The sequence below is a fragment of the Podarcis erhardii genome (genome assembly GCF_964252035.2).
Source record: "Podarcis erhardii genome assembly, chromosome: 8".
Classification (NCBI taxonomy): Eukaryota; Metazoa; Chordata; class Lepidosauria; order Squamata; family Lacertidae; genus Podarcis; species Podarcis erhardii.
Window position 1 is genome coordinate 7942846 of NC_138499.1, and position 25868 is coordinate 7968713.

General features: G+C 41.7%; 3 protein-coding genes across 8 annotated transcripts; all 3 read right to left on the reverse strand.

The window, feature by feature from the left end:
• Nucleotides 1-457: 457 nt before the first annotated feature.
• On the reverse strand, nt 458-24435 carry LOC309348870 (mas-related G-protein coupled receptor member H-like). 6 transcript variants are annotated; one of them, XM_081874658.1, is made up of 4 exons: nt 11122-11279; nt 5627-5768; nt 2452-2617; nt 458-2023 (listed from the first exon to the last, which is right to left on the reverse strand). In XM_081874658.1, exon 4 carries the CDS (start codon nt 1699-1701, stop codon nt 736-738), a length of 966 nt encoding a protein of 321 aa, XP_081730784.1. In that variant the 5' UTR covers nt 1702-2023; nt 2452-2617; nt 5627-5768; nt 11122-11279; the 3' UTR covers nt 458-735. The 6 variants fall into 6 exon arrangements, with proteins under 6 accessions (XP_081730784.1, XP_081730785.1, XP_081730782.1 ...); XM_081874656.1 differs by lacking the exons at nt 458-2023; nt 2452-2617; nt 11122-11279 and adding exons at nt 4137-5398; nt 15876-15919; XM_081874654.1 differs by lacking the exons at nt 458-2023; nt 2452-2617 and adding an exon at nt 4137-5398.
• On the reverse strand, nt 13819-15384 carry LOC309348836 (mas-related G-protein coupled receptor member H-like; the record flags this gene model as incomplete). Its single annotated transcript, XM_081874614.1, is given in 2 exon segments — nt 13819-14840; nt 14842-15384. Coding segments are annotated over 2 exon segments (1014 nt in total). The 3' UTR covers nt 13819-14369.
• LOC309348840 (mas-related G-protein coupled receptor member H-like) lies at nt 23072-24079 on the reverse strand (the record flags this gene model as incomplete). The annotated part of the gene is made up of 1 exon (XM_081874619.1): nt 23072-24079. The coding sequence occupies exon 1, from the start codon at nt 24071-24073 to the stop codon at nt 23072-23074; it is 1002 nt and encodes a 333-aa protein (XP_081730745.1). The 5' UTR covers nt 24074-24079.
• Nucleotides 24436-25868: the final 1433 nt, after the last annotated feature.

The following is a 25868-nucleotide window of genomic DNA, read 5'->3' on the forward strand; positions in this document are numbered from 1 at the left end:
GTGTTAGGGCTGTAACGAGTTTTATACCAAAGTTTGCATGTGCTAATAGGGTTTGTCTCAGAGGAAAGATGAGCAGAAACAGCACACAGGCAGTGTCTTTCCCTGGGCATCGGCTGAAGCACAGAGGTGAACAAGAGGGAGAGAATACTTTGGTTTCTAGCTGGATAGCTATATTTTCTTCTGTAAATATGTTTAGAATAATCACACTAGGACCAGTGTAGATAGAGTTTGTAAGACTGGAACAATTACAAAAGATTTATTTACAGATAGGTAGCCGTGTTGGTCTGCCATAGTCAAGACAAAATAAAAAAATTCCTTCCAGCAGCACTTTAAAGACCAACTAAGTTATTTCTAGGTATGAGCTTTCGTGTGCATGCACACTTCTTCAGATACCTATCAAAAGATTTATTGTTTTTGTAACATTGGAACCAAGTTTCAGCAAGGAAAACTTGAAAACTTATTTTTCTTGTGTTGAAGAATTTATTCTGCACAAGAGTCAGATTAGAGAGAAATATTCTGCTCACAATATATTTCTGGCAACAACCAAAAAGTTAAAAATTCATAATAGTCATGCAAATCTTTGGCAGAGCAACCAATGTGACTTTGCAGAGGAGCCTACATTTCATCCATGGAAAAGTCAATGATTTCTGCATACACCTCTTTTCATGCCATATTGAGATAAGCAAGCTATATCATCGCAGCATAAAGAAATATTACAGTCAGACAACAGCATTATTATGTAAGGATCATAAGCGGATTTGAAATGGGACGGTCCATTTCCTGTCCGTTGTCTTCCTCCACATTCAAAGCCCTCTGGAAAATGACCTGCAGGCTCTCCTTGGATCGACCTCGCTTCTTCCTCCCAACCAGAAAATAGATCAAGGGGTTAGCACTGCTGTTTAGGGTGGCACACAGAAAGGCATAATGGTGTAGATCAGGAATGTCAAAAGCTAGAAAATGATTAAGGGCAATAAGGGCATCAAGTGGAAAAGCAAGTACGAGGAAGAAGAGAAGAGTAAGTAAAATAACCATTAAAAGCCTTCCCCGCTTTCGCTGGCGTGATTTAAAGCAGACTTTGATGAATAAGATCACCGTTGAAATTGTCATCAGTGCAAGGCAAAGCAGGGCAGACAAGAGTAATTGGAGGCTTGCTGTGAAGTAATAGCTAAATATGCTAAATAACTGGAGAATGTAGAGAATTATGGTGAACAGAAAGCAGAGGACCCATATGAGGGAACACACAGTGGTGGACAGATGTGTCGGCCGGTGGCACCGATGCCAAATAGGGAAGAGCACAGACACACATCTGTCAATGCTGATGGCTGTTAGGAGAAGTAGATCAGTGTTGTACGTGAACATTAAGAGATGGAGAGTTATTAAAGAAGCATCTTTGCCTAGACGAGTCAAAGCAATACAATGATATATCTCTACAGTCATGAGGAAGGCAAAGTCAGCAACAGCCAAGTTCAGGATGTAGGTGGTGAACTGGTTCTTCTTAGTGCAGAAGCTAAGAAGCCAGATGGTGGTTCCATTTCCCAAAAATCCAGCACAACAGATAACCAAACTGAACATAAAGAAAATAGCTTCTTTCAATGGATTATACCAGTCATTTTCTTGGCCAGTATATGAGCTATTATCATGCTCATAACCTGTCCAAGCCTCCATATCGGAACTGGAGGTCCAGCTGCTATTTACCATCATGCTCACTTGCTCCTTGTGGGATCCTTATCTCTTCTTCTGGAGTATGAGTGCCCGCTAAGAGAAATAAAATGTTACAGAGAACATTTCAAGTGGAACAGTTCAAGTGGAATTCCATACATGACCCAGAATGATGTGTTCTTCTCAGTTTGGCTTTGCTCAGAGACTTGAGGGTGGTGCTATTGCAAAGGAATCAGAAAAGGTCATTGTAGTCCATGCTGTCTTACTTCGATCAAAATCCACTCCCACCAGTAGACACTCTAGCAGATCCCTTTCAATATCCTTCCAGAATAGATGCTGTATAGGGGCATTTCCCTCCAATAACCTATAAGAATAAGATTGGTGGAACATTTTGATTGCCAATGGACACAATGACCCATCACCAATCCTCTGGGAGACAAATGTCAAAGTAGGTGTGGCTGAACCCAACCAGTTCATTTCCATTTGCCTCATTAAATACATCATCATCTCTTTACAAGGTATTCATTATTTATTCCCCTTTTATTCATGTCCACCCCTTTTGAGATACCATATTGATTTCCACCCCATCCACCTACATCTGCTTTCCCTCTTTTTCTTCCACCCATATGAAAAGGTCTAAAGTTCATGGAGAACATGTCTGCTTTGTATTCAAACGGTACAAAAACTGACCCCTAGCATTTCCAGGTAGATATGGGAATGTCCTACCTGAATCACTGAGATCCATTACCAGTCAGGGAAGATAATAATAGTTATTCAGTATCATGCTCCCACCTAGAGCATGAGACTAGTCAGGCATGAGACTCTTAATCTCAGGGTTGTGAGTTTGAGCCTCACTTTGGTTGAAAGATTCCTGCATTGCAGGGGCTTGGAGCAGATGATGCTCGTATTCCTTTCCAACTCTACAAATTTTGTGATTTTATGATGTATTCTACAATACCTGCAAAAACACACAATGTGCTTATTGACTCTGGATCCCATGTTCTCTCTCTCCCCTAAGAATCTGCCTTATTAGTGCTTATTGTCTCTGATCCCAGATGGAGACTAAAATGGAGACATTCCATATGCAAAGCACTGAGCTACTTGGCTATTTCTTCCTACGTCTTTTCCCATGCATGCTTCTAATTTGCTCTGTCACTAAGCTTCACCCAACCACCCAGAGGGTAGTTATTTTACAACTTGCTGACAAAGTATGGATTGGGAGACTTCAGATATGGTGATCAGAAGACAACAGGGACAAAGAATCGTGCAACAAAATGGTAGGTACTAAGGTCTTAGCAAGGAAATGGGAAAGAAAAATGGAAATTCTTACCAATCTCATGCCGATCCTACCCATTCTTTGTCTTGGCTTAATCTGTTTCCCTGCCTCATGTAGCAAGATCATGTTCTTTAAGTGGTAGTGAGGCTAAATGCCATCTGGCCTAGGAGGAGAAGACTCTTGTCATTTAAAGATCTATGTCCCCAATTGCCAGTTTGTAATGAGTACTGAAGGGGAAACTGAACACACGTCTCATGTGCTTCTTTATCTGTAATGGTCAAATAAAACATCTCAGGACCTGTCATGATAACAGATACAACCATCCTTGCCCTTTAACGGCAAAAAACATTTGCCCAATATGCACATTTTGTAGGGCGGGGGTGAACCCAGAAGGGAAAATAAGATTTTCCGAAATGTTTTGCTGTTTCTTCCCTGTGTAAAACCATAGGTGAGAAGTGGAGTGGGATGCAAGAGCAGTTGGTTCTTAAGGATGTTAAAATGAGTTTTTTAAATTGTAAAACAGAAAATTTAATAAAAATTATAAAAAGACACCTGTAGACTGGTGACTGGGAGCGGCCGCCGAGACCATATAGCACCGGTCTTGAAAGACCTACACTGGCTCCCAGGACATTTCTGAGCACAATTCAAAGTGTTGGTGCTGACCTTTAAAGCCCTATATGGCCTCGGTCCTGTATACCCGAAGAAGTGTCTCCACCTCCATCGTTCTGCCCGGACACTAAGGTCCAGCGCTGAGGGCCTTCTGGTGGTTCCCGTGCTGCGAGAAGCCAAGTTACAGGGAACCAGGCAGAGGGCCTTCTCGGTAGTGGCACCTGCCCTGTGGAACGCCCTCCCACCAGATGTCAAAGAGGAAAAACAACTACCAAATTTTAGAAGACATCTGAAGGCAGGCCTGTTTAGGGAAGATTTTAATGTTTAATAGGTTATTGTATTTTAGTGTTCTGTTGAAAGCCCACCACCGTGGCAGGGGAAACCCAGCCAGATGGGCGGGGTATAAATAATAATTTATGATGATGATGATGATGATGATGATGATGATGATTTCTACAGATGAATGGGCAATGAGAGTGCCAGTTCTTTTCTAGCTACATGTCACTGCAGCCCACCTTAACTCAAGCCGGCTGTCCTCCTTAACAGGGGATTGGGTAAGGCAGACACCCAAGATATATGCCAATACCATGTGTTCTTTTTAAAACTGAAATTTTATTAAGAAATTTTGTAATACAATGAAAAACAAACTGCATACAATAGGTGGGTGGGGCACAGAAGAAAAATTGAGATAACAAAAGAAATGACTCCTCCCTTTGTAAAGTATTTCAGCTATACAAACCTCAAAATTTTGGACAAAACCTAACCCTTTTGCTGGTGAGCAATAGTCATCAATTCAGTCCAAGGACACATTACAGCCAGACCAAAGAATTCTTATGAAAGGTTCCTAAGTGGGTTTGAACAAGGAGGGTCCATTTCCTGTCTGTCATTCTCCTCCTCATTCAAAACCCGCTGGAGGATGGCCAGTAGGCTCTCCCTAGACTGACCTGCCTTCCTCCTCCCAACCAGAAAATAGAGGAAGGGGTTCACGCAGCTGTTGAGGGAGGCACACAAAAAGGCATAATGGAATAGACCAGGAATATTCAAGCCCACGATGGATAAAGCAAGAAGAAGGGCATTGAGTGGGAAAGCAAGCACAAGGAAGAAGAGGAGTGTAAGTAAAATAACCGTTAAAAGCCTTCCCCACTTTCGTGGGTGTGATTTAAAACAGACTTTGATGAAAAGGATCACAGTTGAAATTGTCATAAGTGGGAGGCAAAGCAGTCCAGTCAAGACATATTGGCCTGTTTCTGATAACCAATATGGAAAGGTGTAATATTTTTCAAGAATGTAGAGGATTACGCAGAGCAGACAGGAGAGGACCCATATGAGGGCACACACAGTGGTGGACAAATGGGTCGGCCGGACACACCGATGCCAAATAGGGAAGAGAACAGACACACATCTGTCAATGCTGATGGCTGTCAGAAGAAGTTGGCCAGTGTTGTATGTGAAGGATAAGAGACAAAAAGCAATACTATGAAGAACATAATCAGGAAACCTAGTAAAAACATAGATCTCTAAGCTCAGGAGGAATGCAAAGTCAGCAACAGCCAAATTAAGGATGTAGGTGGTGAATGGTTTCCTCCTAATGTGGAAAACAAGAAGCCAGATGACAGTTCCATTCCCCAAAAATCCCACACAACAGGTAACTAATATGAAGACATTTAGTATAAATACTACAAATGTGTTATAATGGGAATCTCCTTGGTCATTAGATGAGCTATTGTAAGTTTCATTATACTCTTTATATGTCACAGCAACCGCAGCAGATTGCAAAGTCCCATTGGTATTTATTTCCATGTTGAATGACGGCGTGTGGAATCCTTGTCACCTCTTCTGGAGCACAAGTTTCCTCTAGGAAAATATCACAAAGATGTTGGACTCAGCTGGAATTCTGTGCAAAACTCAGAATTGTGAGAGCGAGGAGCCCATTGAACAACATATAGACCCACAACATCTGTCTATCAAGCCAAATGTCATATATGTGCAATTCTCTGCAATATAACTGAATCCCCCACATGGGCCACACCCCTCTGGATTTTTTCTCATTGGGGTTTTTTGGACTTTAGTGAGTTAGTTTACCTGGAAACTTGGTTTGATTGGTAACAAGAGAAGAAGTCAGCACAGCATTCTCTGATCTTCTGGCATTACTGTCGGATACGTAATGTCTCTCCAAAACTGAGGTACAGTCATATTTCTTTTGCTATGGCCAAGCTCATCATTCCTGCTTAGGAAGAGATATCAGTAAGGATGATGGAGATGGACTGAGACAGAATGAGAAAGATGCCACCTTGTTTTAGGGAAAGATTGATATAAAGTTTTATAGCAGTGAATTTCACTTACCTACTGAACATTCATCCATGTGGGTGGGACTATCTTCCAGTGCAATAAGAGCAGGCTAGGAATGAATGAGGGTGTGCCAGAGGTTCTGAAAGAGAGGTCAGGCAGTAATGTCACATTGTTTCTTATTACGTATAACTCAGTTTTCTTTTTGTTATTCAGTTCCTAGGCTTCTCCCTAAAATAGAGCAAGCAAAGAAGGAAAATTGAGAGAAGAAAAGATGTGAGTCCTGCACATTGTATCTCTTCGTTGTCCTCTTGTGTTTTTCACCCAACATTACAACCCTTGACCTGACCCAGTTTATTCTGCTACATCTGCTAACACTCAAAGGACTCAATGATTCTGGATCTAATGTTCGCCCCCTCCCTCTGTCCCTCTGAACAAAACAATTGCCCTATACTTGCGAGAGCAGAGGTTTTTTTTGCCCGAACGTTTCTCCAATTATTATTATTATTATTATTATTATTATTATTATTATTATTAAAGTCCTGATTGGTTCTCCAATTGGCCAATCACGTGTGGGCAAGGGAATGGCCCTTCAGGACATAGCACTCCTCCTTTTCACAACATGTGTCATCATCACACAACCTCAGGGCTGCTCTGCAAGGTCTGGGGCCTTGCATCCCAGCGCCAAGAGGAGCGGTGCCACTTGATGCTGCCGCTTCCTCCTCCTTCGCCCATGTTGCTGCCAGGTGGTAGTTTCACTTGGCACTGTATCACAGATGAAACTGCTGCTGCTCTGGAGTCCCTTTGCCACCTGCCCCTGTTAAACTGCATTACTTCCAGCACTGAGAGATATACTTGCAGCCAGATCAGAAACTTGTTGCGTAGACAGGTGGAGTCCCCAGATCCTGAGCGGTCCCCCCCCCCCTCCGCCATGTGGAATAACGACTCAAGACAACATGCTATGGGATTAAATTGGCCAAAACTTTATTAAATTTCAAATGTGTGTAGACCTTGGCTCAGGCATTGGGCGTTCTCCCTCCCCAGTCCCCAGCCGGGGACCTAGGGAGCATCAGGGTTATCCAGTGGGGGGGGGGGCTGGGCCGGCTCTGGAGAACATATGTTCAAGCAGAGATAGCCGCCCCCGTTATGCCGCTGCCGCAGGGGAGAGCAATGACGACCTTCAGAAACCCCTTTAATGGGGAACCCTGGTATCGCCACTGCAAAGAGGAAGATGGACTAAAGGATTCCGCCCAAGGCCTGATACCGCCAAAGTTGTGACGTTTTGCTACAAGAAAGGCAAAATCTGCTAATGCAAGGAAATTCCTTTCCGGCCCTTTAACAGCGACCTTAATGTAGCAGCACCCGCATACCTGTGAAGAAAAGTTAACCTGCGAAACCTGTGAAGAAAAGTTAACCTACAAAATAAGGCATTAACTGAGGGTGGGTAGGGTGGGAGAAGCTCTGGAGCCAAGTGAGGATTCCCAGGTAAGATCCTCCCTCTATTGTGTGGGCAGGTAATCCCTCCCCTACCTGGCCTGGTCTCCTTGGCAACGCTTCCCCCACATGGGATTGGACAACTGACTGGGGTAGGCGGAGACCTCCAGGTATCCCACCTGAGGGAAGGCAAAGCCAAGCCTATGCTGATGGAGCCGTTCAGATCCAGGGGCTGCGTGTGTCCACGCAAAGGGCGCCCCCCGTTTTATGTGGGGAGCGGTCATTATCCAAAAAGAGCCTTGCAGAAGAAACAAAAAGAAAGCCAAACCCAGCAGGGTATTTGAGGACAGGGAAAACCCTCTCTCTATCCTACTTTCCAGAAATATGACGACACTCTCTTGAAAAAACGATACCAACTGCCAAGAATGTTGTTTTTGTTTCAGACGTTACAAATTATTGATAAAATGGACTGTTTTGAGAAGTGGCAAAAAGAAATTTCTAGATTTGTCTGGCAGGGCAAAAAGCCCAGAATAAAATATATAATTCTTACTGATGCAAAGAAAAGAGGGGGGTTTGCCCTGCCGGACCTTAAGTTATACTATGAAGCAGCAGCTTTCTGCTGGTTGAAGGATTGGCTACTTCTTGAAAACACGGACATTCTAGATTTGGAAGGATATGATAATGTTTTTGGGTGGCATGCATACCTGTGGTACGGTAAGGCTAAAGTATATAAAGCATTTAAAAACCATATTGTCAGGAAAGCATTGTTTAATGTCTGGATGAAGTATAAAGATTTTTTGGAAAACAAAACCCCAAGGTGGCTTTCACCTATGGAAGCAAAGGCCTTGAAAAAACTTAACATGGAATCTAATTGGCCTAAATATTGGGAAATTTTGGAGCAGGAGGGAGACAAATTGAAATTGCAGAGCTATGAGAAACTTAGAGATAAGGTGCGAGACTAGTTACACTATTTTCAAGTAAGAGAGGCCTATAATTTGGATAGGAAAAATGGTTTCCAGGTGGAAAAATCAAAGTTGGAAACAGAACTGCTAGAACCCAATACTAAGGTATTGTTGAGAATGTATAATCTGCTGTTGAAATGGAACACTGAGGATAAAACGGTAAAATCTGTTATGATAAAATGGGCACAAGATGTTGGTCATAACATTATGTTTGCTGACTGGGAACAGTTGTGGACCACCGGTATGAAATTTATGGCATGTAATGCCTTAAGAGAGAATATTATGAAAATGATATATAGGTGGTACATGACCCCAGTCAAGCTTGCAAAAATCTATCATTTGCCCGATAATAAATGTTAGAAATGTAAAGAAACTGAAGGAACATTCTTTCACCTTTGGTGGACGTGCCCAAGGATTAAGGCGTACTGGGAAATGTTTTATAATGAACTGAAAAAGGTATTTAAGTATACCTTCTTGAAGAAACCAGAGGCCTTTCTCCTGGGTATGGTCGGCCAATTGGTGTCAAAGAAGGACAGAACTTTTTTTATGTATGCTACAGCAGCAGCTAGAATACTCATCGCAAAGCACTGGAAGACGCAAGATTTACCCACCCTGGAAGATTGGCAGATGCAAGTAATAGACTATATGGAATTGGCAGAAATGACCGGCAGAATCCGAGATCAAGGAGAAGAGCAGGTGGAAGAGGACTGGAAGAAGTTTAAAGTCTACCTACAAAAACATTGTAAAATATATGAATGCTGAGGACATTGAAAATGAAACGAAGGGGTTCTAGTGATTAAGATAAATAAGAGTACAAAGGGAGGGATAAAGGATGGAAATGAATAACGAATGATCTTGCTGAATTAATTTTTAAGTGGAATACAAGAAAGGGAGGTGGGTGGAAGTAAGGGAAATAAGGTTTTGAAGGTTATAAATATGAAAGAGAGTTTTTTATGCTAAATTTGCTATTTTATGTGTTTTTCTTTTCTTTTTTGTTTTTCTTTGTGATATCTGTGGATTTTTATGTTGGTTTGTCAACTTTTTTTCTTTGTAAAACTTAATAAAATATTATATATATATAAAAATGATGCCAACTGAGTTAGGAAATGAAAGACGGGAACAAATGTAATAGTTCAAACTCCAGAAATTCCACGGTAACCGGTGACAGCAGCAACCGAGACAGAGCGATGCGACCCCATTGCTCTCAGAGTGAGGCTAATTTTGGAAGGCAAATGGGAAGGGAAGTGAGGTGAGGAGGCACTTGCTTTGGGAAGGGTCTGCAGCGGGAATGAAGGGTGTGCATGAAAGGATCTAGAGTGGTAGCTGGAAGGGACCTTGTGGGTAAGGAAGAAAGCCTGAAGAGAAGAGGGCGCTTGGAGGGACCTCGGGGATTGTCGCAAATTCTAGACAACCCTAAACACCCTTTCTAAGAAGTGAGTGAGTCTATTGAGTGCAGACTTCCTTTGCAATGAACAAGAGATTTGCACAGAGAGAGATCCCAGGACAGGTAGAATATCAGAAAGGAGAGTGGTGAGGATTTGTCACTGGAAATGGAATGGGGAGGGAACAAGCAGGTGAGGAAGAAAGAGAAAGGGAGAGAGTTTTTTATTTCATTTCATTTTAATTTTTTTTTAAGTTGAGGTAATTTAATTTTTAAATTTATTTTATTAATTTTTCTTTTCTCTCATTACAAATATACTTATAACATACAAGTTACATAAAACTCTCTCCCTCCCCCCTTTTGGACCTTCCTCGGCTTCCATTTCTGATTTATTTACCTCTTTATATATTCTGCTATCTTCTACAAATACCATACATTTTCCTTTTATTACATTACCTATTCCCTATCCATAACATTGTGAATGCTTATTTAAATCCTACCATCAGATCAATGTTCTTCCTTTGTTTCTGCAAATATAATATAAAAGGTACCCACTCTTTTTCAAAATCCCTATTGTCCTTTTCCCAAAGTCTGTGTGTCAGCTTCACCATCTCCACATAACTCATTAGTTTTTCTTGCCATTGTTCTTTTGTTGAATTTTCTCTAGTCTTCCAGTTCTGTGCCAGTATTATTCTCGCCACTGCCATTGCATACATAAATAGTGTCCTTTTCTCCTAAAATACCCAACAGGATGGCTTCTGGTTGTTTTAAAATGCCATTTTAAGCATTTTTTCAATTCATTGTAAATCATTTCCCAGTATACCTTAACCTTTTTACAAACGCATCACATATTATAAAAAGTCCCCTCAACCTCTTTACACCTCCAACATTTACTCTGTTCATTTTATATATTTTGGGTAGTTTCACAGGTGAGATATACATCATCTTCATATAATTTTCCTTTAACAATATGCAGTCTGTGAATTCCTAATTTACTTTCCAAAGTTTTGTCCAACCTTCAAATTGTATGTTGTGGCCTATGTCTTGTGCGCACTTAATCGTTACTGATTTCACTTCCTCATCTTTCATTTCCCATTCCAAAAGGATGTTATACATTTTCTTTAATAAGTTTGTGTTCTCTTCTATTACTTACTTTTGGAATGTTTAAACCATATATGAAAAGCCTTTCTTATTATCCTCTTTGAAAATATCTTTTAACTGCCTATGATGTAACCAACTTTGTAGATGTTCCTTCCTAAGTTCCTTCCTAAGATGTTTCTTCCTAAGTATTTTCCCATGCATGCTTCTAATTTGCTCTGTCACTAAGCTTCACCCAACCCTCCAGAGGGTAGTTATTTTACAACTTGCTGACAAAGTATGGATTGGGAGTCTTCAGATATGGTGATCAGAAGACAACAGGGACAAAGTATCTTGCAACAGAATGGTAGGTACTGAGGTCTTAGCAAGGCAATGGGGCACCAATCATTCCTCAAAGAAAAAATGGAAAATCTTACCAATCTCATGCCAATCCCACCCGTTCTTTGTCTTGCCTTAATCCGTTTCCCTTCCTCATGTAGCAAGATCATGTTCTTTTAGTAGTTGTGAGGCTAAATGCCATCTGGCCTAGGAGGAGGAGAATCCTGTCATTTAAAGAACTATGTCCCCCAATGCCAGTTTGTAATGAGTACTGAAGGGGAAACTGAACACATGTCTCATGTGCTTCTTTATCTGTAACGGCCAAATAAAACATCTCAGGACCTGTCATGATAACAGATCCTTGCCCTTTAACGGCAAGAAACATTTGCCCAATATGCACATTTTGTAGGGAGGGGCTGAGCACAGAAGGGAAAATAAGATTTTCCGAAATGTTTTGCTGTTTCTTCCCTGTGTAAATCCATAGGTGAGAAGTGGAGTGGGATGCAAGAGCAGTTGGTTCTTAAGGATGTTAAAATGACGCGGCAGCTAAAAAAGCCAATGCAATTCTGGGCTGCATCAATAGGAGTATAGCATCTAGATCAAGGGAAGTAATAGTGCCACTGTATTCTGCTCTGGTCAGACATCACCTGGAGTACTGTGTCCAGTTCTGGGCACCACAGTTCAAGAAGGACACTGACAAACTGGAACGTGTCCAGAGGAGGGCAACCAAAATGGTCAAAGGCCTGGAAACGATGCCTTATGAGGAACGGCTAAGGGAGCTGGGCATGTTTAGCCTGGAGAAGAGGAGGTTAAGGGGTGATATGATAGCCATGTTCAACTATATAAAAGGATGTCATATAGAGGAGGGAGAAAGGTTGTTTTCTGCTGCTCCAGAGAAGCGGACACGGAGCAATGGATCCAAACTACATGAAAGAAGATTCCACCTAAACATTAGGAAGAACTTCCTGACAGTAAGAGCTGTTCGACAGTGGAATTTGCTGCCAAGGTGTGTGGTGGAGTCTCCTTCTTTGGAGGTCTTTAAGCAGAGGCTTGACAACCATGTGTCAGGAGTGCTCTGATGGTGTTTCCTCCTTGGCAGGAGGTTGGACTTGATGGCCCTTGTGGTCTCTTCCAACTCTATGATTCTATGATTCTATGAGTTGTTTTTTTTAAAATTGTAAAACAGAAAATTTCATAAAAATTATAAAAAGACTCCTTTATTTTTTTCTACAGGTGAATGGGCAATGAGAGTGGCAGTTCTTTGCTAGCTACATATCACTGAAGCCCACCTTAACTTAAGCCAGTGTGGTGTAGTGGTTAAGAGCGGTAAACTCGTAATCTGGTGAACCGGGTTCGCGTCTCCGCTCCTCCATATGCAGCTGCTGGGTGACCTTGGGCTAGTCACACTTCTCTGAAGTCTCTCAGCCCCACTCACCTCACAGAGTGTTTTATGTGGGGGAGGAATGGAAAGGAGAATGTTAGCCGCTTTGAGACTCCTTTGGGTAGGGATAAAGCGGGATATCAAATCCAAACTCTTCTTCTTCTTCCTCCTCCTCCTTAAAAGGAGATTGGGTAAGGCGACACCCAAGATATATGCCAATACCATGTGTTCTTTTTTAAAATGAAATTTTACTAAGAAATTTCATAATACAGTAAAAAACAAACTATTCTAATCAAAAAGAAAAGAAACAAGGAGAGAGAAAGGGATAGTACCATGCAAAGCCCTGTCTTACAAATATATCTTAACTTTTACACCAGACAGAAATTGGTGTGCCCCCCCCCCAGCTTTTACATAGGGAGTTTCTCTAACCCTGGGAGATCTCCCCTTCCTTGCTTTTCACCCAGGGTCCTTCACTAGCTGTCCATCACCCTCATCTGCATGCAATTATTTTCTTAACCCAGGACTCAGCCATGCAGTTACAAATAAAACGTTTTAAGTGAATTTTAACTGCGAAATACAAAGTGACAATAGATGGCGATGGAGAGGCTTATGGAAAATTCAATGTATTTTTAAAAACACTTTTAAAAAAGCATTTTCAGAATGGTTTTTATTTATGTGTAGAGTACAGGACAACAACAAGAGAAAGCAAATCTAAACAGAAACAAAAGCAGGGCAAAAAAAGAAAATACTATGCATTGTAATGTATATGTCAGCAGTTAATACAAGTCCTTGCCTCAATATGGTATCATTCTTTGCTTGTTTATTGAACACAAATATAGACTGACTTTCAGGAAGCCAACTCTTCAGATAGCATTGTGCAAGTACACAATGACAACCATGAAAAATACAAAACAGGTGGGTTTTTTATATTAAAAAATAGGCATCCAAAATTCCTGCTAGTAATTAAAAATATATGTCTAAAGAGTGATAGATGAAGCTGAAACACACTATGAAGTATTTGTATTTGTGTGTGTGTGTGTGTGTGTGTGTGTGTGGTCTTCAGGAAAGGCTTAAATCTCTAAAAGAATGGAACTTGCCTGTTATTGCAGAGAATGGAATTCAGGAACTCCTGGAATCATACACTCAAAGAATTGTGGAGTTAGAAGGGGTATCCAGGGGCATCTCGTCCAACCACGAGCTTGTTTAATCATACATGGAATTAAATTCTACAAATGTGCCCTATTTGTATAATAATAATAATAATAATAATAATAATAATAATAATAATAATAATAATTTATTAATACCCTGTCCATCTGGCTGGGCTTCCCCAGCCATTCTGAGTGGCATCCAAAAAAATATTAAAATACTTAGTACATCAAACATTAAAATCTTCCCTAAACAGGCCTGCCTTCAGATGTCTTCTAAAAGTCTGGTAGTTGTTGTTCTCTTTGACATCTGGTGGGAGGGCGTTCCACAGGGAGGGCGCCACTACCTAGAAGGCCCTCTGCCTGGTTCTGCCTATGATTGCTGACAGGCACCTAAGTAGAGTCTGTGAAGTAAATCATACGGTGCAGGTGGTCTCACAGGAGTGAAGGCAGTCCTTGAAATACCCAAGTTTCAAATCAGCAAGGTTTAAAGGTCACCATCAGAACTTCCAAGTAGACTTTGGTTTGCTGTAGAAAGTGGTGCAGCTGGTACAGTATAGTTAAATGGTGGGAAGCCCCTTTCAGCCAAAGGGCTTAATATCTTCATAGTCACCATTTCAGGGGATGTATACAATAGGTGAGTGGGGCACAGAAGAAAGATTGAGATAACAAAAGACATGATTCCTCCCTTTGTAAAGTAGGATACATTTCAGCTATACAAACCTCAATATTTTCAACAAAACTTCAGCCTCTTTTTCTGGTGAGCAATAGTCATCAGTGCAGTGCAAGGACACATTAAAGCCAGACCAAAGAACTCTTAGGAAAGGTTCCTAAGTGGGTTCGAACAAGGAGGGTCCACTTCCTGTCCGTCATTCTGCTCCTCATTCAAAACTCGCTGGAGGATGGCCAGTAGACTCCCCCTAGACTGACCTCCCTTCCTCCTCCACCCAACCAGAAAATAGAGGAAGGGGTTCACGCAGCTGTTGAGGGAGGCACAGAAATAGGCATAATGGAATAGATCACCAACATTCCAGCCCACGATGGATACAGCAAGAAGAAGGGCATTGAGTGGGAAAGCAAGCACGAGGAAGAAGAGGAGTGTAAGTAAAATAACCGTTAAAAGCCTTCCCCGCTTTCGTGGGTGTGATTTAAAACAGACTTTGATGAAAAGGATGACAGTTGAAATTGTCATAAGAGGGAGGCAAAGCAGTCCAGTCAAGAGAAATTGAAAAAAATATTGTGAGGAAATAAAGATTGGTGTTATCTGATATAAGGGGAGATGTTTCTGTGATAATGTAGAGGACTATGGAGAGCAGACAGGAGAGGACCCATATGAGGGCACACACAGTGGTGGACAAATGGGTCGGCCGGACACACCGATGCCAAATAGGGAAGAGGACAGACAAACATCTGTCAATGCTGATGGCTGTCAGAAGAAGTTGGCCAGTGTTGTATGTGAAGGATAAGAGACATTCATCAATAGTATCAAGAACACCATCAGGAAACCTAATAAAATTATGGAACTGTAGGCTCAGGAGGAATGCAAAGTCAGCAACAGCCAAATTAAGGATGTAGGTGGTGAACGGTTTCCTCCTAATGCGGAAACCAAGAAGCCAGATGACAGTTCCATTCCCCAAAAATCCTACACAGCAGGTAACTAAAATGAAGACATTTAGTAAAAATACTTTAAATGATTTAGATTGGGAATCTCCTTGGTCATTAGATGAGCTATTGCAATTGTCATTATACTCTTTATATGTCACAGCAACCGCAGCAGATTGCAGAGAACTGCAAGTCCCATTGGTATTTATTTCCATGTTGAATGACGGCATGTGGAAATCTTGCCTCCTCTTCTGGAGCAGAAGTTTCCTCTAGGAAATGGAAAATATCACAAAGATGTCTGACTCAGCTGGAATTCTGTGCAAAACCCAGAATTGTGGGATCCAGGAACCCATTGAACAACACATAAACCTACAACATCTGTCCATCAAGCCAAAGGTCATATATGTGAAATTCTCTGCAATATAATTGAATCCCCCACATGGGCCACACCCCTCTGGATTTTTTCTATTTGAGTTTTGATTGTTGCCAAGAGAAGAAGTCAGTACAGCATTCCCTGGTCTTCTGGCATTATTGTCTGATATGTAATTCAACCAAAATTGAGGTTCAGTCATACTTCTTTTGCTATGGCCAGGCTCATCATTCCTGCTTAGTAAGAGATATCAGTAAGGATGAAGGAGATGAACTGAGACAGAATGAGAAAGACACCGCCTTGTTTATGGAAAGATTAATATAAAGTTTAATAGCAGTGAATTTCACTTACCTACTGAACATTCATCCAGGTGGGTGGGACTATCTTCCAATGCAATGAGAGCAGGCTAGGAATGAATGAGGGTGTGCCGGAGGTTCTGAAAGAGAGGTCAAGGAGAAATGTTACGTGTTTTCTTATTACGTGTAACTCAGTGTTCTTTTTGTTGTTCAGTTCCTAGGATTCTCCCCCAAATAGAGCAAGCTTTCTGATATGTCTGTATTGTCTCCCCCCTAACCAAGGAGGCTGTTTTTGATGGATGAGAAGCAAACAGGTTGGGTGGGGGCAAGTGTTTACCCAAGTAGTAGTGGCACCTTTAAGAAGCAATCGTACTTGATTGATAAAGAAATGAACAGATTCCCTTGGTGGTGGTGGAGATGGCAAATTCCCCCTCCAAATGTGTGTGCCATTTTCTTACTGCAAGGCAACTGAGCATTAGCACTTGTGGCTGTTGCTTTAGCTGCAATTGAGAGCTGGTGGCATCACACCTTCCTCGCTTCCAGCCTGGGCCTAATCCAGGCAGCTGTTTACATCTACATCCCCTTCCTCCACAGTAGCCTCATACACAACATGCTGGAAAGACTTAACAGTCCTCCTTACCTACCAGATTCTCCTCTCCTGTAGTCCTGGCGTGATGGGGAAATTTCCAAGAACTAGCAAGAATCGAAAGCAAGTAGTTGACTCAATGAGTGATTTATAGAAAGGGGAGAAATGAACTCTTCAGTGGGATAACTATTGTTCTGCAGCTTCACCCTAAGGGTTTAGTCACTCACAGAACAGAGAAAGGAATTCAAGAAAAAAGACAGGGTATATGTTTATATATTAAGCGGAATCCCACCATTGTTTTTGCTTATTGGAATATGGATATCTGCTCCCTTCGTATTGTCTTAATAAGACCAACTTTCCCAAGACTTCACGGATCAATCACAGGTGAATTCCAGCACTGGACTTGGATCACTTGAAATGACCCAGTCTATTCTGTGTACCTGTTAAAATACATTAATCTCATTGTGTTTGGATACAATGTTTGTTCTCTCCCTTGGCAAAACCTCAGGAAATCACCTTATACTGAGTTAGACTATTGTTCTGTCAAGATTAGGACTTGTCAAACAGACTCTCAGTGCCACTCTGTAGCAATTTAAGAAGTCCTCTTTTCAGCCCTACCTGGAGGTGCTGGGAATCAACCTTCTGCAAGCATCACAGCTCTGGACTCTCCTGTAAATGTCTCACCCAACCTTGTGACTAACTGCAGATCAGCAGTCTTCAGAGATGGTGAGTGCAAGAGAACAAGACACAACATCTTGCACTGGAATGGCAGGTCCTAAGGACTTAAGAGACAGAAAATATGGCCCCACTCTTGCCCCAGGGGAAAATGGTAAATCTTACCAGTCTCACTCAAAGGTGCAAAACGGCCCCTCCTGTTCTTCGTCTGGGTTTAATTTGATTCTCTGCCTCATAGGACAAGAGGATACTCTTTAACTGGATATGAAGATAATTATCAGTTCACCAAGGAGGAGGAGACTATTGTCATATATGTCCCAAAAGGCTACAGTCATGAAGACTAGGTTTGTAATTGGTTCTGGACGAAGCAGCTCATGTCTCACGTACTTCTTTATCTGTACCAGACAAATGGGATAAATCAAGACCTCAACCCCAGATTTCTAATCAAGGCTGTCTAAGCAAGATAACAACTTCCTGGACTTTTAACGGCCAAAAACATTTGTCCCTATGTGCCTTTTATTGGGTGAGGGAATTGACTATTGGTGGGGAGACATGACTGCCTAGGGTGGGAGGGAAGGTTGCTCTTGAGTAGGCCAACTATATGGATGGGGGGCAAGTAAGTCAGAGCCATTTGCTGTGACCCATGGAAGGGACCTGATCCACCAGGTCATCCGTCATGTCCCCCTTCATTAGCAGGCAATTAGCATGTAACCAATGTAATGTTTATTTCTTTTCACTTATTTCATAAAATTTATATACTGCTTGATTGTAAAAAAAAGAATAAACAGAAACATCAAGAAAAATCACAACCATACTTTGTTTTTTTTTAAAAAAATACATTTTTATTAGAGTCTTAAGGGTTACAAAAAAACAGAAAAAATATAAATAACAGTCAAAAAAGAAAAAGAAAATACAATACATCATCAAAAAACAGAAAAAGGAAAAAGATAAAGAACAAGTCAAACCTATACATCACTTACTTACATTCACTTACTTCCTTGACCTCCTCACACCTCCCATTTCTGTATTCTAATTCAGTTAGATCTTTCAGCAAATCCTTCCAACCTTGTTTTTATCTTAATAATTTGTCTTAATATACTATAATTTTACATTCTCTCTTTCACCAATTCATTTTTACTTAATCCTTTATGTCTTTTCTGCTAAAACCACATAATTTTCTTTTCCCAACATCTTTCTAATAATCCTTAATTTTGCAATATTTCTGAAGACATTGAAACATGCAAAAGTTAAAATACTGTAGCAGTTTGAATAGATGCTAAGCTTTGTTATGATATATTGTGTTTAAGGTAATATTATTTGAACTCCAGTTAACATTAATATCTAAAGTAGTACCTTGGGTTAAGAAGATACTTTGTTCTGGAGGTCCGTTCTTAATCTGAAACTTTTCTTAACCTGAGGTACAACTTTAGCTAATGGGGCCTCCTGCTGCCGCTGTGCCACCACTGCGCCGTTTCTGTTCTCGTCCTGAGGCAAAGGTCTTAACCTGAGGTACTATTTCTGGGTTAGCGGAGTCTGTAACCTGACGCGTCTGCAACATGAAGGGTCTGTAACCCGTGGTACCACTGTATTTAATATCTATATGAAGTCATTGGATGTGTTCGTTAGGAGTTTTGGATCAAGGTGTCAGCACTGTGATGATGTTGACACACAGCTCTCCTTTTCCCTAATGTATGAATTGGGAAAGACTGAAAACTTTGAACCAGTGTCTTGATGCAGCAGTGGTCTGGATGAGGGCTGATCAACTGTGTTTGAATTGGAGGACAATGGGGGCTCTTTGGGTGGGGAGGGGTTCCCCATGTTTTGGAAATTGACAAGTTCCCTGTTCTGAGTGGGATTGCAATCCCCTTTGAAGGAGCCAGTGTGAAGTTTGGGGGTAGTTCTGGATTCATCTGTGTCACTAGAAGCTTAGATGTCCCCTGTTTCCTCCATTCAGAATGCTGGGTTGTATTTTAGTTGACACTTGCACCAGGACATTTGCAAGTGATGAGATGTGAAAGCAATGTTTGGATTTAAAATGTGTCATGCTTATTTAACACAGTTAAAGTTCTGTGAATGGGTAACAGTTATTATATAAAGGAATTCCCAACAGCATGAGCTCCTATACATCTGAGGCATAATGTTGTTGTACCTGTCACTTCAAAGTGTTGGGCAAGCTCCAGAGTAGTTTATTCCCTGCTCATAGTCATTCCTTGGAGGTACATTTACAGTACAATCCAAACCCAAGATCTGCCAGGATTAATGAGTTTAAAATTTATTTCCATTCATTTTGTTCTTCCCCATTTTCACACACAAAAACACATGCCCAAAATGTCTTACAAAAAAGAAAGAAACAGGGATACAGTAAAACACACACACACACACACTACAAGAAAGCATTAATTCGTTCCGCTAGTTTTTTCGTCTACCGAATTTTTCGTCTTGCGAAGCATGAAATCCCATAGGAATGCATTGAAAATCAATTAATGCGTTCCTATGGTCAAAAAAAGTCCAAACAAAGCCAAATTTGGTACAAAAATAGTTTATTAACTGCTCTTTAAAGTCACACATACTGTAAAGATCATTTCAAAAACTGAAGGAACAATAAATTAAGTTTCTAAACATGACAGAAAAACATTTAAAAATCAACAAAGTGTACAGTACATTTTCTAAGACTCTGGGGGACCACTCGAAGAAGGTTCCTCTTCCACTCTTTGCTTCTTGCTGCAGAACCTGTCCATGGTCTGTTGCTTCATCCGCCTTTTCAGCATCTCCCTGAAAGGCGACATGACCCTCGTATCAAAAGTGTTCCCAAGGTCATGTGCCACATGCTTGTCAGGGTGGTGCCGCTGTGCAAAAGCCTGCACATCCTTCCACTTCAGGCAAATGTCCCTCAGTTCTTTGGAGGAGCTCTGTGTGATGAAAGTCCTTTTGGGCATCCTCTTCCAAAACAGCCCGGTCTCGTCTCAGTTGAAGACCTGCTGTGGAACGTAGCCCTCCGTCTTCACAACCTCCAGGAACTGCAGGAACTCCGCTGCAAAGTCTTCAGCCGCAGGAACATCAGAACTGGCAGCCTCTCCATGCCTGACCACGCTGTGGATTCCAGATCTTGCCTTGAACCGGTCAAACCAACCTCTGCTTGCCTTGAAGACTTCTGGCTCGCCTGAGGTTCCTGGCTGTTCCCGGACGAGGTCTCCGTGCAAGGCCTTGGCCTTCTCACAAATGACGGCCTCAGTCACTGTGTCCCCGGCACGCTGCTTCTCTTCTATCCAGATGAGCAGCAACTTCTCAACCTCTTCCAGAACAGCTGGGCAGTTCTTGACGATCCTGGTGACTCCCTTGGCTGCATCAGTCGCCATGATCTTCTCCCTCATCTTCAGGATGGTCACGATGGTCGATGGATTCCTCCCGTACTCCCTGGCGAGGTCCGTCACACGCATTCCACCGTCGTGCTTCCGGATGATCTCCTTCTTCATTTCCAGCGTCACCTTCTCCTTCTTCTTCTCGCCGGCCTCTGCAGGAGCAGTCTTCTTGGGTCCCATGGCAGCACAGCTCCTACCTTCGCAAACTCATACACACACAAAAAAATAAAATCAGTGATGTGCTCCAAATCCAAAAATTGAAAAAGCACCCAGCCACCCATCACACAGAAATTCAAATCCAGAACCAAGTCCTTGAATCTCAAACACCCCAACCCAAAATCCAAAACCCCCCCAAAAAGTTTTAAAAGTTTAACTTACCAAATGGATACAAAAGCAGTTCTGGAAAAGCTTCAACAATCAATCACCGAAGTCTTCAGAAACCTCAAATGGCTGCTAAAGAAGTGTTGGAAAAGCTTCAAAAACCTCAACTGTTCCCCCAGCCACCCACCCACCCACCACACAGAAATTGCAAACCCCTCCCCAACTGCTCCCCCAGCCCCTCCCCAACTGCTGCAAACCCCTCCCCAACTTTTCCCCCAGCCAACCAGCACACAGAAATTCAAACCCAGAATTTTTTTTTTAAAAAAAACAACAACACGGCCCAATGGTCACAGAAAAACAGAAAAAATAAAAAAACCACAAGCTCCCAGATTCTCGCAGAAACCCCCCCAACACCAAGTCCTTGAATCCCAAACACCCCAACCCAAAATCCCAAAACCCCCCAAAAAGTTTTAAAAGTTTCACTTACCAAACGGATGCTAAAGAAGTTCTGGAAAAGTTTTGGAAAAGCTTCAAAAATGAACAAAGTCTGAAAAAAGGCTACCAAACCGCGTGCTAACTGTTGCTCCTCGAAGTCAAGTCGCAACTGCAGCTGTTCAAGCAAGGCACCCTTGGTTTTAACGGTTTTAAGACAAAGGAAACAAAGTCGCAAGACGTTTTCGTCTTGCGAAGCAAGCCCATAGGGAAATTCATCTTGCGAAGCAACTCGAAAATGGAAAACTATTTCGTCTAGCGAGTTTTCCGTCTTGCGAGGCATTCGTCTTGCGGGGCACCACTGAATTTGAACTCCAGTTAACATTATTTTCTATTTAATATCTATATGAAGCCATTGGATGTGGTCATTAGGAGTTTTGGAGCAAGTTATCCACAGTGTGATATGATGTTAACACACAACTCTCCTTTTCCATAACATATGAATAGGGAAAGGCTATGAAAGCTTTGAACCAGTGTATAGGTGCAGTAGTGGTCTAGATGAGGGTTGATCAACTGTGTTTGAATTCTAGAAAGATGGGGCTCTTTGGGTGTGTGGTCCCCATGTTTTGAAAATTGGCAAGTTCCTTTTTCTGAGTGTTGTTGCACTCCCTTTGAAGAAGAGAGTGTAAAGTTTGGGGGTACTTTGGGTACATCTCTGTCACTAGATGCTCAGATGACCTCTGTGTCCACCATTCACAACCCTGGATCATACTTTGGTTGACGCTTGTGCCAGGACATTTGCAAGTGATGAGACATGAAAACAATGCTTGGGATAAAATTGAAAGTGTTTATTTAACACAGCTACTGTAAATGACTGCAAATGGGTAACAGTTACTATATAAAGGAATTTGCAATGGCATGAGCTCCTATACATCTGAGGCACAATGTTGTTGTACCTATCACTTCAAAGTGTTGGGCAAGCACCATTGACTCAGGGACCCAGATTAGTTAATTCCCTGCCCGTAGTCATTTCTTGCAGGTACATTAACAACGCAATCCAAACCTAAGATCTGCCGAGATTACGGAGTCTAAAATTTCATTTCATTCACTTTATCCCCCCCCCCCCATTCCCATACGGAAACCCATGCCCAAAGTGGCTTACAACATCAACAAAACAGGGATGCATTTCAAACAAACCATACAAAAACAATTTCATAATAACAAAACAACAACAACAACATAGTGATAATATCATGATAACATGGGAAAACAAATATATAATAACATAAAATAAACCACATGCCAATACTATAACAAGGTCACCTAAACAGCATGTAGCCTCCAATATCAAAAATAACAAGGGAGCTTTCCAGTAACTCTCTCATTCAAGGGTATATTTTTTTACAACCTAGAGACTAAGGTTAGATGAACAATCTTCAGATTTCTTGAGCACAAGACAAGAGATGCCAGCTGGGATGGCAGGTGCGAAGGACATGTGGGAAAAAATGGGGTACCAGTTGTGTTCCAAAGGAGAATGTACAATTTTTCTATTCTCAGTCCAAGTTGTACAGATGATTCCACCCAATCTTTGTCTTCCCTATTTCAGCTTGTGCAATATACGGTAGGTGCACAGCATGGAGCATTTTGAGCTGTAGGGCTTTATATCTCCATGGCCAACATTTCAGGGGCTGTATACCATGGGTGGGGGGGGGGGACACAAAAGAAAAAATGGGAGAAGAAATACATGACTCCTGCCTTTGTAGAGTAGGATACATTTCAGCTACACAAACCTCAAAATTTCCACAAAACCCAATCCTCTTTTTCTGGTGAGCAAGAGTCATTAATGCAGTCCAAGGATATAAAACAGCCAAAGAACTCTTACGAAAGGTTCCTAAGTGGGATAGAACAAGGAGGGTTCATTTCCTGTCTGTCATTCTCCTCCTCATTCAAAACCCGCTGGAGGATAACCTGTAGGCTCTCCCTAGATTGACCTCTCTTCTTCCTCCCAACCAGAAAATAAAGCAAGGGGTTCACACTGCTGTTGAGGGAGGCACACAAAAAGCCATAACGGACTGGAATGGGAATTTTCAGGAGTAAAATTAATCTACAGAAAAGAATGGCATTGAGTGGAAAAGTAAATATGAGGAAGAAGAGGAGTGTAAGTAAAATAACCGTTAAAAGCCTTCCCCGCTTTCGTGGTTGGGATTTAAAACAGACTTTGCTGAAAAGGATCACAGTTGAAATTGTCATGACTGGGAGGCAAAGCAGTCCAGTCAAGAAAAATTGAAAATATGCTGTGACGATATAAAGAGGGATGTTATATGATATACGGGGTGATGTTTCTGAGAGAATTGAGAGGATTATGGAGAGAAGACAGGAGAGGACCCATATGAGGGCACACACAGTGGTGGACAAATGGGTCGGCCGGACACACCGATGCCAAATAGGGAAGAGGACAGACACACATCTGTCAATGCTAATGGCTGTCAGAAGAAGTTGGCCAGTGTTGTATGTGAAGGAGAAGAGACCAAAAGCAATACTATGAAGAACATTATCAGGAAGCCTAATGAAAGTACGGAACTGTAGGCTCAGGAGGAATGCAAAGTCAGCAACAGCCAAATTAAGGATGTAGGTGGTGAACGGTTTCCTCGTAATGCGGAAACCAAGAAGCCAGATGACCATTCCATTCCCCAAAAATCCCACGCAGCAGATAACTAAAATAAAGCCATATATTATAGATAGTTCATATTCCTTATATTGGAAATTTCCTTGGTCATTATATGAGCTATTATAAGTGCCATTGTATTCCTTATCTGTCACAGCATCCACAGCAGATTGCAAAGTCCCATTGATTTGTCTTTCCATGCTGAATGACTGCATGTGGAAATCTTGCCTCGTCTTCTGGAGCAGAAGTTTCCTCTAAGGAATGGAAAAGATCACAAAGATGTTTGACTCAGCTGGAACTCTGTGCAAAACCCAGAATTGTGAGAGTCAGGAACCCACTGAGCCCACAAATTTTGTCTATCAAGCCAAAAGTCATATATATGCAATTCTTTGCCATCTAACTGAATCCCCCACATGGGCCACACCCCTCTGGATTCTTTCTCATTGAGGGTTTTTTTTTTAACTTTAGTGAGTTAGTTTACCTGGAAACTGGGTTTGATTGGTGCCAAGAGAAAAAGTCAGTACAGCATTCCCTGGTCTTCTGGCATTTACTGTCTGATATATAATGTCTCTCCAAAATTGGGGTTCAATCATATTTCTTTTGCCATGGCCAAGTTCATCATTCTTGGCTTAGGAAGAGACATCAGTAAGAATGAAGGAGATGGGCTGAGACAGAATGAGAAAGATGCCACCTTGTTTAGGGAAAGATTGATATAAAGTTTTATAGCAGTGAATTTCGCTTACCTACTGCACATTCCTCTAGGTTGGTGGGACTATCTTCCAATGGAATGAGAGCAGGCTAGGAATGAATGAGGATGTGCAGGAGGTTTTGATAGAGAGGTCAGGCACTAATGCCACATTTTTTCTTATTACGTATAACTCAGTTTTCTTTTTGTAGTTCAGTTCCTAGGATTCTCCCCAAAATAGGGCAAGCTTTCTGATATGTCTATATTAGCTCCCCCCTAACCAAGAGTGTCTTATAGAAAAGGGAGAAACGAACTCTTCAGGGGGATAACTATTTCTGTAACTTCACACTAACTATTGTTCTGTAGCTTCACCAGTGGCTTGAATTAATTAATTTTATAATGAATGATTTTAGAATGTTGTTTATGCTGTACTTTTGTACTGTTTTATTGTTGTTAGCCGCCCTGAGCCCGGCTTCGGCTGGGGAGGGCAGGATATAAATAAAATTTATTATTATTATTATTTAGTCACTCACAGAACAGAGGAAGGAATTCAAGAATTAAAGAGAGTGTATATGTTTATATATTAAGCAGAATCCCATCATTGTGTTTGCTTCTAGGAACATGGATATCTGCTCCCTTCATATTGCTTTAATAAGACCAACTTTCCCAAGAATTCACTGATCAATCAGAGGTGAATTGACTCCGCTGGACTTGGAACACTTGAAATGACACAGTCTATTCTGTGTACTTGTTAAAATACATTACAGTACAGATTAAGTACTTAATTTGTTCCCGAGGTCCGTTCTTAACCTGAAACTGTTCTTAACCTGAAACACCACTTTAGCTAATGGGGCCCCCTGCTGCTGCCGCCCCACCGGAGCACGATTTCTGTTCTCATCCTGAAGCAAAGTTCTTAACCCAAGGTACTATTTCTGGGTTAGCAGAGTCTGTATCCTAAAGAATATGTAACCTGAAGCGTATGCAACCCGAGGTACCACTGTAATCTCATTGTGTCTGGATATCATGTTTGTTCTCTGCCTTGGCAAAACCTCAGGAAGTCACCTTCCTGAGTCTGAGTTAGACTATTGGTCTATCAAGATCAGGACTTGTCAAACAGACTCTCAGTGCCACTCTGTAGCATTTTTAAAAGTGGTCTTTTCAACCCTACCTGGAGGTGCCGGGAATCAACCTTCTGCAAGCACCACAGCTATGGCCTTTCCTGTGTATGTTTCACCCAACCTTCTGACTAACCGCAGATCAGCAGTCTTCAGAGATGGTGAGTGCAAGAGAACAAGGACACAACAACTATGACTGGAATGGCAGGT